This window comes from Homalodisca vitripennis, chromosome 3, assembly GCF_021130785.1.
Source record: "Homalodisca vitripennis isolate AUS2020 chromosome 3, UT_GWSS_2.1, whole genome shotgun sequence".
NCBI classification, from domain to species: Eukaryota; Metazoa; Arthropoda; class Insecta; order Hemiptera; family Cicadellidae; genus Homalodisca; species Homalodisca vitripennis.
In genome coordinates this window covers 98,399,463-98,412,173 of record NC_060209.1, presented here as the reverse complement: position 1 = coordinate 98,412,173, position 12,711 = coordinate 98,399,463, and the positions used below count along the sequence as shown (strand labels likewise).

General features: G+C 31.8%; 1 protein-coding gene across 1 annotated transcript in view; it reads left to right on the top strand.

Annotated features, from left to right (window-relative positions):
• Positions 1-4,139: 4,139 nt before the first annotated feature.
• LOC124357230 (protein lethal(2)denticleless) overlaps positions 4,140-12,711 on the top strand; it is a 35,420-nt gene continuing 26,848 nt past the window's right edge. Inside the window, exons 1-3 of the mRNA XM_046808780.1 lie at positions 4,140-4,473; positions 9,407-9,640; positions 11,871-12,059. Of these exons, the coding sequence (XP_046664736.1) occupies positions 4,431-4,473; positions 9,407-9,640; positions 11,871-12,059 (466 nt within the window). The 5' untranslated portion in view covers positions 4,140-4,430. The remainder of the gene's footprint in view (positions 4,474-9,406; positions 9,641-11,870; positions 12,060-12,711) is intronic.

Sequence of the window (12,711 nt, the reverse complement as noted above, 5' to 3'; positions counted from 1 at the left end):
TAATAACAGCACCATCTGTTAACACTAATAAACATTACTAATAGTAATTAACAGCAGAGTCATTATAATCAACTGTATGCAGGTCTACTGGAGTAACCAGGGGATTGTATAGATCAGTAGAAAAAATTCACAGTCAACATCACCGTCAATAAGTCCAGGCAGAGCAGGCAGAAACTTTTTATATTTTGTAAGAAAAAGGTTACAATAACAGAAAGGAAATTATAGTCGAGTTCACTTAAAGCTTGTTGCAATATGGATGTAAAATTGTTATGTAGCGTGATATCAATTGTGTCTAGAAGAAAAATATTTTGTCAAGGTTATAATTATCATTAATTACACGAAGGAGACGGACACCACCTGGGTTGTTGATTCTAGCGCCCCAAAACGGTCATTTGTTGTTAGAATAAGAATGCAATATATCTATTGCATAGGTATACATATACATCATATTACATAGATCAAAACGTCTGGTTTGCAAAAACGTAGATTTGGTGACTTGTATGCAGAAATAATATTGTCAGAATAGCCGTTTTATTTTATTATATATTAAGTATTAAGTATTATGTATTAAGAATATTAAGTTTGATTTCAACCGCTTTAAGTGAAATCAGCTTTGGTAAAGTTATACTATAAGGTCTAATTTTGTTTTTAAGAAAAATTTAGAAACGCGCTCAGATACATAAGGACTATTTCTGTCTTTCCTGTATATAAAGTAGCCGATAATTTTAAAACACTCGTTTTGTATGAAATGGGTTTCATTTACACAAGCAATATCTTTATTGTCTATGGGCATGAAAGTTGCATACAATTGGAAATTAAACTTTTTAAATTTTGAATGATTGAAAAATTAGATTTATTTTTTATCAATGTCTTTCTATGCTACTCAATACTTTCTTTGTTGTTGGTATAAGTGTTTTGACTAGATTAAGGACAAGTTCTTCAATTTTTGTAAATCAGTAAATAATTATTTTATATTTTTTGTATTTTTGCAGATTTGTCGAAAGTCCTGGGCGGAGATCCGTCTAGTGTTATTGCTTGAACGTAAGACTCCGAAATACTATAAACAATGCGATTACAATAGCCATGTTCGGAACACCACGTATTGTGCCCGCCGCACTTGTATTCGCGCTTGCGTTAGCACGACCAGGATTTGTGACACAGTTCGTACGAGGGAGGGTTTTATTCACAGTTCTTTTCCTTTGTATCTTTATAAAAACGTTAAGTACGTAGTTGGCAGTGTGAGTCTTGCCGCAATTTACACATACGCGTCGTGTTGGTTTTTCTGTAGAAATACTCTAAGTAATGATATTATCCTGAGCATTTTACGCACCTCAGGACTAGTTCTCAAAAGTTTTTTGTATGCCCAAAGCGCTGACACAGTACACTGTGGTATATCTCGAGATTTTCTTCAACACTAATAAGAGCGTAGCACAACCTGGTCAGTATATATTTCACTACCTTTCTTGTTGTATTCTAAGCAATCAGTAAGTAGTTAAACGGAGATCTTATCTTTATTTAATAGACGAACTTATTACCTGAGAATGTAACATTTTTACAAGGTACTCGTATTCTGACAAAACTCTTTATCAGACAGGGAGCAAGGAACATTTCTTAATGCTAATTAAGTTGCTTATCTTGTCTCCTTTACAAAATGTGATATTTAACAGTCGAGATATCATAAAACTATAAAGATATACAATAAGAGAACCTACATTTTAATTCTGATGAAAGAGTTACGTTTTATTATAGTTGTAATATTTTTAAATATTTTTTTATGATTGTTCACAACGTGAAGAAATATAAGCAGAAAATTTTCCAGCTTAGAATGGCGTCAATGGCAATTTTATCATTAATTTAAACGTTGGTTTTATTGACTTATTTTCAGGATAATTATATCCCAGCAGGAAAAATCTACTTTGTCTGCTTAGTTAATCAGCGCACAGAGCGTATATCTTAGGTTGAAATTTTAATAATAAGGCTTTGGAAACACAACCTTAATCAAAGAGTGAATCGAAATTAATAAAGTGGAAAGTAAATGTTAAAAGTCATTACAAAGTTTTGGTTTTACACACTCATAGGTTGTAGTACAGTTTATTGTATTAGTTACACAGGAGATAAGTTATTCATACAAACGAAGTGTGCTGATGGTCCGGGGGATTAATTCAATTAGTTCTGAGGTCCGATGATAGGGTTGCGCCACGTAACTGTGATTTATACCGTTCAAATATTTACAAATATTTACTAAGTAAGCTACGAGCCTCTTTTTCCAAACACGGCAGTCCACTTTTTCTACACTTCAATTTATAGCATAGAATGAGCTATTTCTTGTGTAACTAATACAGTCAAAGGTAGTACCTTCCCTAGCTCACCGGAAACTGGAGGCTCTACTCTTCGGCACCTTTCACGTGGCGCTAATTTAAAATTCATAAATTATATGTTATTAATGCTACAAAAATTAGTAATAATTCTATCAACTTTGGTTTGTAAAATTATTCGATTACTTTAGATTACAAAAGATTATAATGATAAACATACATCAATCAATAAACATACAACATGAAAGGTTAAATAAGTTAGTAAAACCCTGGATTATCGAACATTCAATCCAAAAACTAAAAACCAGAGCCTTGGAATTATAATTTTCTAAACCACTATTCAAAACATTTCATTTTTAACTCAGATTGCATTGAACAAGATTTTGTTAATTTAACAAAATTTTGGGCTAGCCCTACCCTCCTGAAAAAATGTTGCTGTGGCTTTGCTAAGACCGCTTAGTATTTATTAATCAGAAACACAGTTTTGAATAAATTAAATTAAACATGATTAAATATGGCAATGTGAAAAAGTTTTATCTCAAGAGCAATAAATAGTTGTAAAGAATAAATAAACACACGAATTGATTTTGACATCTGATATTTTGATAATACAGCAGAATAAACAATAGACTGCATAGTATATGGTATGACCTCCCCAATAAGAAACGGGATACCATTACTAGCGCTCCTTTCATTGTGGTACTCAACTTGCTCCTATAACCAAAAAAGGAAAGTATGGATCAGGTCAGGCAAACTTACTTTGTCACCTGTTTCAAATTTCAATATCTACAATACAAGAATAAAACTAACATACAGCAACTACAAAATTATTACACATAGCACACTGTTTAAAAACATTGAAGCAAATTCCATACACACCTGACTATACATATTTATTAAAAGAGTCGTAAATTTTGTTATTCAATCCAGATTTGATTATGTTTCAATCTAAAGAAGACCCAACGCTAAAATCTGTGGGCACTTAAAACGTGGTTGTACGCTACCTAGCAGCAGAAAACGAATGAAACAATGATTGTAAATATATTACAGAAAACAGTTAAAGATATATATATATATATATATATATATATATATATATATATATATATATATATATATATATATATATATATAGTAAAAACATAAAAAAGCTATTGTATTCATAAGGTTTAAAATATTTTTGTAATAATTTGAATTAAGTTAATGTCTCATTGAAAAAATTAATTACATCCACTAGCACACGTCCTAGCATCTACAGTTTACCGTACTATTGTTATAGGCATAGTACGAAGACCTCGTAATTGGAAGGCCAAAGATAGACATCAACCTGGTCCTTATCGTCACGCTCAGGTCTTTAGTTAGTATCACAGTGCAGTTCAGGAAACCACGTACAAATTAAAAACATTGGGAATGATCAAAGCCAATGTTTATCTAGGACAGAATTTTACACATATTGTATAGTACAATGTTACGTTGTGGAATCACTCACTTCATGAAGTAAGATTAATTTTGGATGCATTATGTAATGAATAATTTCTTCCAGAAGTGGATTCTTCTACTTGCTTGCTAATTAAAAACATTTAGACATTATTTGATTCAAGTTGCTATCACATCGATCACAAGGATGATTGCTTTATTTAATATCGTTCCTGACATAATAAAAATATAAAATTATTTAATTGAATTTGTTAGATATAAAATAATTTTTAAACAGTATATATTTACATGATGGAGTAAATATGTGTATTAAAACTTTCTTATAGTACCTTACAACAATATTTACAATATTTCCAAAAACCATTTGGCGCAAAACTTAGTAATGGAGGGAACTGGTCAACTGGTCAGTGATCGAAAAGAAAACAATACTGTGTTGCTGTGTTGTATTAATTTGTGCATTGATGATGAGTTATTACCATAGTTTTGTTTCGAGAAATTAGATTAAGCCAAACAACTAAATAGTAGAAGTAGAATAGAACATTGTTACAAAGTAGTGAAATATTAATTTCAATTGATTATTTTTTAACTTGAGTGGTGTTATGTGACCACAAAATTGCAAAACAACTATAGTTGGAACATTGGAATTATTTTATTCTACAGTGGTATTATTGTATAAAAATGAATATATTAGAAGAAAGAGAACTTGTACAATATGGATTTCGTGAGTATCCTATAATAGAATAATTTTTACAATGCTTTTTAATATGTTTATTTTTCAAGGAACAACTTTTATTGTTTGTGTAACCCACTGTAACAAACATATAGGAATAGTGCCAGTACTTATATGGAGAGGGAAATGGTTAATTTATAATCCGACAAAATGGGAAGCTATGAACTATGCTACATTTAAAAAGGGGGTAGACAATAATATGCAGCCTACTCAGCTCACAGAAAAAATGGTCAAGTGTTTATCTATCTTCTAGTTATCTAACTGTTCCATGTTCATTTCCTTTCTTTATTTTTAATAGCAAACACCATTTAGGCCTAACTCTTTAACATTTTAACCCTCTCATAATAAGAAACTCCCAGAATGATACACTAGTTTTTGTCTTGACACTGGTACATTTTGTAAAAATCGAATGCTAAGTAATAAGTGCAATATATTAAAACCTTTGGTTAGAAACCAGAGAAAATGTTAAAATAATAAAAACATGCACTTACTAGAGTACTGTTTTTTTTATTTGTACTTAAATTAAAAAATGTGTAGGCTAGGAATTGTAAATGTTTTGTTTTCTAAGTTTCACTCCATGTAATTCACATGACTTGAGATAGTAAGATACTGTAAATGTACAAAATATACACGGTTTTGCAGTGAACAAAAGGATTATAACATTTGATAAAAATGTAAAGTATGTAGGCTACTAGCCTACAATTTTTGGCAGTATCATCCGTATTGGTGTTTGATGAATTCTTTGGGCAAGAGAAATATCAGATAATGATGAATTGTTATCATTGTCACTATCAATTTGTTCACAACCCAACTCACATTCCACCAGTTTATAATCATCCAGACTACCTGACAACAAATCTGAAAAAGGATTATCATAATGCACTTTATTTGCAGATATGTCAATTTCATCATCAGAACTAATATTTTCATCATCCAATTGTTCACGTACTATATCATTTGAAGAAGAGACTTTAATAAGCGATCAACACTTGTTATTCAGTTGTTTTTATCGAACAATTTGATATGTAAAAATCGTACACAATAGGAGTTATAATAAATTACCGTAACAAGAAGAATCTCGTGCATTAAAATTTAAAAAATGTAAGGGTACGGTCCAATAAGCGGACCCGGTTTTTTTATATCGAAATTGGCAAACGATATTACTTAATCATAACCATCGATATAATCAATCGATACTGATGAATTATTTTTAACAACTTAAATAATCTATATGAACAGCTGTAAACACTTTCAAATAATACAAGGTAATATTTTAAATTTCACGTAACATTGTGTATTAAAATGGCCGTCAATCTTAGGAAGCTTCACGAAATTGCTTTAAAAGACGATAAAATATGTTTTTTATGGCTTCAGGATGTTGGGTTAGTACCTAAGAATCCATTATGTGATATTTGTGGAAAGGTAACAAATGTAACTGTCAGAGGAGCTAACATGGTCGTCTTCAGATGCAAAAAAAGAAGGTAATGGTGGACACAACTTTAGTAAAAAACGTTTTCGTTCTGTTTCATTTAGTTAAAGTTATGAGTTTCCCTGATTTTGGTTATGTTCATTTATTATTTGTTATCATTAAATTCACATTTTAATTTAAACATAATATGATTGTTATTACTTTTATATCGATTGATAGTCTATGATTCGATATGCGAATATTAGGTATCGATGATTATATTCTTCGATATAAAAAAAACCGGGTCCGCTTATTGGACCGTACCCAAATGTAAATTTAACATTAACATTACAAAAAAACAAAACTAACTATGGCCTAAACTTAGATATCAGAGAAACTTTAGAATATTTATAACTTACCCAGCTTGATATCAATGAGGAACTGAACCGCTTTTGAAGAAAGAATTCTCCTTATGGGTCACTAAGAGCCAAACCCACATGTTGAAGCCACTTACAAATCTCGTCACTTGTGAGAAATATCTCACATATTTTCTTCATATTTATCGCCATTTTCTTAATATTAGTTACTTCTTGCTGTTTATTGTTTACATTAAAATTATCATAACTAATAAGTTGAAATAATATGCTAAGTTAAATCAATTGTAATATAAAATTATTCCTTCGGATAAAAACATCGAACCGTTCAATAAAAACAACCGAATAACGAGTGTAGGCCACTTATTAAAGTCTACCCCATTTGAACAACGAGGATCACCCATTTCACAAAATAATAATAAATTATAAACAATTAGCCTACATGATAAGCTAGCAACAGTAGCAACAAAGATCGTCAAGGCCGAGTAGCACGTCACCAGCTGCATAGTCTGTCAGCTGAGTGTTGTATGGCATTTGGATCATTATTAGCTGATGAGTAATATTACAAATATAAACTATATGAAATGAATTGATATGTGTGATTAGAGGATTCGACTGGTGCAAGTTATGTCTATAACTTACATGGTTTTGACGTAATAATAGCGGAAAGTTGACCGTATTTATCAGTTCAAAAGTGATATTGATAAATGTTTGTACCGTCAGTCATCAGTTGGAGGGTTAAAGTAAGTAATGATTTATTAAAATAATGTTTATAATCTCAAAACATGTACAAAATGAACATCTTTAACTGATTAAAATAAATTTATAGATTGTACAATATACAATATTCATTGCTGCAAATCATAATCTATGTCCTAAAGAAATTATGGATGCAGTATAATAAGCGTCCAACACTCAAGTGATCGATAATATTGAATCATCAATTAGAACAATTTAAATACTGTCAGACATGTTTACTCTGTTAAGTTATTGTAACTACCCAAACTTAGTATAAAGAAAGTGTTGCATTATTTTCCATAATATAAATTGTATATATTTCTGTGACTAATACAACTAGCTTCTCTATGTAATACAAACTTAAAAGTCTGTAATGTAATTCAGTTTGATGTTATTGTTTCAAAGTAATTGAAACAAAGTTAAATCATGTATATGGCATTTGAGTAACGGCTGCTAGAGAGGGGAAATACTGTTGTTTGTAAATACATATTACAAAATAACATATTTAGTTATTACGTTCCTGTAAGCTGTTAATGTGTTAGCATGTTATTATGCACAAACATTTAACTAACTACTATAAAAGTAACAGACTGATAAACTAAAAAATGTAAAACATGTTAATTCAAATTTTATTATAGAACACAACTATTGGGTACTATGTCTACAAAGTCCTTACCTGCTATTTGTTATTAGTCTGTACATATGTACGTATTATAAATATAAAAAGTTAAAGATAAGCATATCAAGCGCTTACGTGATCTGGGTTTGAACTTGGGTACTGTCTTGAGGGATGTTTCTCTTATTTCGTCAGAAGTGCAAGAAGAAGAAGAAGAAGCAGCCCACACTCATGGCCAGGGGCATTTCGGATCAGTATTTTCCCTACCTCAGATCACGTCTCAGATCGTCTAACTTCTCCGACGTCAAGATCACATAAGATTTAGGATGTGATCTAAGATCAGGAAAAAAAATATATTTTCCAGTCACACCACTCCTCCTTTTTTACATGCAAAACAATCCCCACTTTGTAAAAAAATTCAAACGAAAATATAATATCATTGCATTATATTGTTTATTGTGAACAAAATGATACCAAATACAACTACGTTTGCATATATGTCGTCCTCAGAAACTTCATAAACTAAGTGGATTTTGTATGCTTCAAATTTGTTATTGCACATAACTGTACATACTTCGTTTAGGAAATATTTTAAATTTTTGTAACAGAATGGTCAACTCATTCTTTAGGATTCTCTACAACAGAGTGAAAAACATCCATTGACAATTGCTAGTAGCAAACATTCGTCTCCCATTTCTGGGAAAGTCCTTTACTCTGCTGTGTTTTCCAAACGTTTTATGGTAACGTTATCTGATTCTGAAAGAGGGTTGCAATTTGGAAAAGTATTATTAAATAAGTTATTGTACAACTAATTGATAGCTAAATGAATAACCACTTTATTAACTGTGAACACCATTAACAAGGTATACACGTTCCCTTGAGCCAAACAATAGCTGATAAGAGTGGAGACCCTCATTTGTTGAGGCTGGTCAAAGCTTGCTAGGAATTTTTTTGACCTTTACCATTACACGCTAAAAATGTGTACGGGTAATCATTACTTTTCCAATTCAAAATATTTTAATTATTTGAACTAGCCGCCATTTTGTTCTGGCTTGAGAAAGTGACCTCTAAGTTTCACTGTTAATTTTCTTTCACAAAGACGTTTAAACATGTAACTTGATGGAGGTTTACATTTAAAACTATTAAGTAGGGCCCAAAATGTGGTATTACTCTTGGGGTCAATTTTGCGATACGAACGGAAAATTGCAGTTTAGTACTTTACAGGTGCTACTGAGTGTGCTTTTTTAGCTATTCCTACTTTTTATTCACTCTGTATATTTGAAGAAAAGCATAGGACTGATTTGACTGTGTCCTGTGATAATGCGTGGACTCTGAATCTTTCAAAGGAGTGTTTGGTTGTGGTAATAATTAAAGAAGCTGAAGTTGACTCAGTAATTGCTAAGAATTAGATGGTTTTTGCCTTATTTATAGAACGCAGTTTGTTTTAAAGCTAACATTCTGAGTTTAAGATCTGGTGGCAGTTTAACAGATAGCATTAAGCCCAATATAATAAAAATTTCCTTGTTGTCAAAAAATTGATTGAGTATAAATTTATTAAATATTTCAATGAAAGGAATTTATGTACTTGCCTCAATTTATAGTTCAAGAGGGCTGCACACTGATATGATGTATTGCATGATACATCATGTATATGGATATATATATATATATATATATATATATATATATATATATATATATATATGTATATATATGCAAATGATAATTAAAAATAAATATGAAGTAACTCATTAACATGCACTTTTTACAGTTTGGTTTCTTTTACAGGATCTGCAAAACGATACGATCTAGCAATAAAAATGCTCAAATCTTACAAATGGGATGAATTTAGAAGTCTCTCTTCAGCCCAAGATACAGTTGGAGAGCCTCCAGTGTTTGCCTGCCGTTTCTGTAAAATACCGGGATTCGAGCATCTTTTAGCCCTAGCCAATGAAGATGGTAAAATCGGGATTCAAGATACCAAATCAGAGTATAAAGAAAGATCTGTAGATAACATAACATGTGAGTAAAAATAATAACACAACATAGAATAGGTAAAAATCACTCCCTTATTTCGGCTTTCTATATTTGCTATAAACTTGTTTGATAGAAAAATAGTTATGGAGTTACAAAGGGGAAAAGTGGGGATTGCAAATCAAAAATGAAGGAATACTGTGTGTTTTATGGTGATGACGTCTTCACCATCACATCACACAGTACAGCACTGATTTGGTCCACGGACTGCCTCAGTTGGTCTTGAACACTAGTCTATTACATAAAATAATTCGTCACGAGACCAATACGAGAAGAAAGTGGCACATAGTACGAAAAGGAGAGGTTAAAACGAGAATGACCTCCTGAGATGAGTATTAGTTGAATCTTCTACCAAACAAGTAAATAAAAAATAAAAAAAGGGTATTTTGCACTATAAGCTGTAAGCAAACATGAATTGTGGCTGGGCGATAGGGACAAAAGGCACATACTTCGATAAAGAGATCAGACTAACCGTCCGTGGCAAAGCTCAATACCGGAGAGCATAGTAAGCGATTGTTCAGTCAGCAGCACGGTACGGTATTCCTACAATACCAACCAAGAGGGTTTGAGGCTCACTGAACATAACATGATCTCCGACCAATCGGACACAAGAGAAGAGATCAGTTGATCAGCAATCGCCTGTCTGTGCTTAGCCAGCTAGAGTAGCCCATTGGAGTTAAACAAATGTTGTAAATGTTATTCATAAACACAGGAGAAATACCACAATATTTTTGTACATACTTACATTAATTGATTGAGTAGAGTTCATGTATTATTGTTTATTAGACTTTGGATTTTTTACTTAATATGATAGAAAGTAACTTACTTTAACAATTCTTATTCTTATTTATCGTATTCAACAGACCTAGTGGGACAGAGACTGTTATGTTATGCTCTTGTTAGTTTGCTTACAACATTAGTTGAGTTTGAGTATGCAGTTGAAGTCAAATGCTACATATAAAATTGATTACTTTTAGTAAAATAAATTTTTCTAGTTGATATTAACTGTTAGCAAGACATGTTAAAATGTGTATAATTTTGCCAAAGGACCGCATTGTGTTTAAATATCCATACCTAAAGTGCAAAATTTGGTTCTAGTTTGTCATAATGTAAAAATTGAAAAATCTCTTTTTGTCCACTTATAACAAACAGTAAACTAAAAAAATGCTATTTTAAAGAAAAGTTTGATTTTTAACTTTAAAATAATAAAAAATTAGACTATGTTTTTATGAAAAGTTGTGTTTTTGGAGTCATTTATATCTTTACTTTAAGTAAAATTAAAATTGGAAGATTATGTTCACAAGTTTTTATTACTCAACAATATATCATAAAGAACAACAAATTCCAGAAATTAAATTTCAGTAAATAATAAAATGTAAAAAACTTCCTTATAAATTTGTAATACATGCAAAGGTCAACAGGTTTGAGCTTTCGCTATGTCTTTATTTACGTCCTAACTTAATTTATGGTTGTTTCAACTTATGGAATTTAAAAAATTAAAAATATCTTTTGCCATTTTTTGTCTTTGCATATTGTTGGCTTTCTAAGATGTAACATTTTAAATTACAGTTCGAGGACTTTAGCTGCGTGCGTGACCTTGAGTGTGTGGTGATAGGCGGGAGGGGTGGTGGGGTAGCATTATACGCTGCGTCCCGAAAACATTTTCTGTAACTCATGGGTAAAACCCTCCTTTCAGGAATTGTATTGAGCCAAATAACTCATCACACTCACTACAATCAGTCTGTTTTGTGACAGTGCTGATTTTTTTTGGAATTAAATAATAAGAGAATACCAAATAATAACAATAATAGGATTTATCCTTGTTTTAAACTTATTATAGTGTTGTTTAACGTGTTTTTAAAAATAACGTATTTGTCAATACTAATCTGCAAATCTAAATCGTGTGTTTAAAGTCATTAAAGAGATTGTTGCGCCTTCATCTCAGCGGCTAGCACGTAAACGCAACCCGCCACACAGATAGCGGGGTTTTCACACAGATTTGTTGAAAGGGTAGTATTAGGACCCTACGAGCACAGCTAAATTCCTCCAACTGTAACTCAAACTGGTATTTTATTTGCGATCTGTATGCATAAAAGTGAAGATTAATGTGTAAAATAGCAACCAAAAGTACTTTCTGTACAACTTGAAAATATTTAATTCTACAATTTGGAATTATGCCTATATATACTGCAATATCTTATTTGGTTGTTGTTTGAAGGCACCCAAGGACATATGAACGCAATATTCGATTTGTCATGGTCGGACAGCAGCCTGCGGCTGGTGTCTGTGTCTGGAGATCACACGGCCATGCTGTGGGACGTCTCTGCTAGCACTGTGGCACCTCTTGGCATGTTCGAGGGCCATACCCGCAGTGTCAAGATGGCTGCCTTTCGCCCTTCTGACACCAGTGAGTTTAGAAACTTGTCTATGTTAGCTTTGTATTTATGGCGTGTTGAAATCCCTGATTGATCACTTATAAATGAAGCTAATTTTTGTTTTATGGAGACTTGTATAGCACTAATAGCGTTTGGTTAATTTAAATTGATATACATGACACTTTTTCCAATTTGCTGTTTCTTGCATTTCTATATGAATGTTTAAGGGGTTTTGTATTATGTACCCACATTTGTTAACGATTCCTGAGCTAATATAGGATAGTAAAAAAGCTTGTAGTTCACAGTTCACTATATAGAGTGGATTCACAAACTTGACAGTCCATGTACTCAACAGCCATAAGGCAATAGCGGGTTGTGCAAATGAAAATGTTTTGTGGTAGTGACATGATATAGCAAGGCTGAGGCTGATAATCTCGGGTCTCATTGATTTTGCTGGCTCTGAGTTTCACACTACTCAAATATAAATCTTTTTGTTTTCTCTTTAATTCAGTGGTGGCTTTCCGGGAAAAGTTATATTTTAAAATTTGCTGCTTACCTTTCTTTAGATAAAAATACATGATAAAAAGCAAATGACAGTTTAAACAGAAGCAAAGTTGGGGTCTTTGAACAGACTAGAAAAAGGTGAACACCTAAGTAGTGTAGAATGTAGAGTCTTGGAGCATT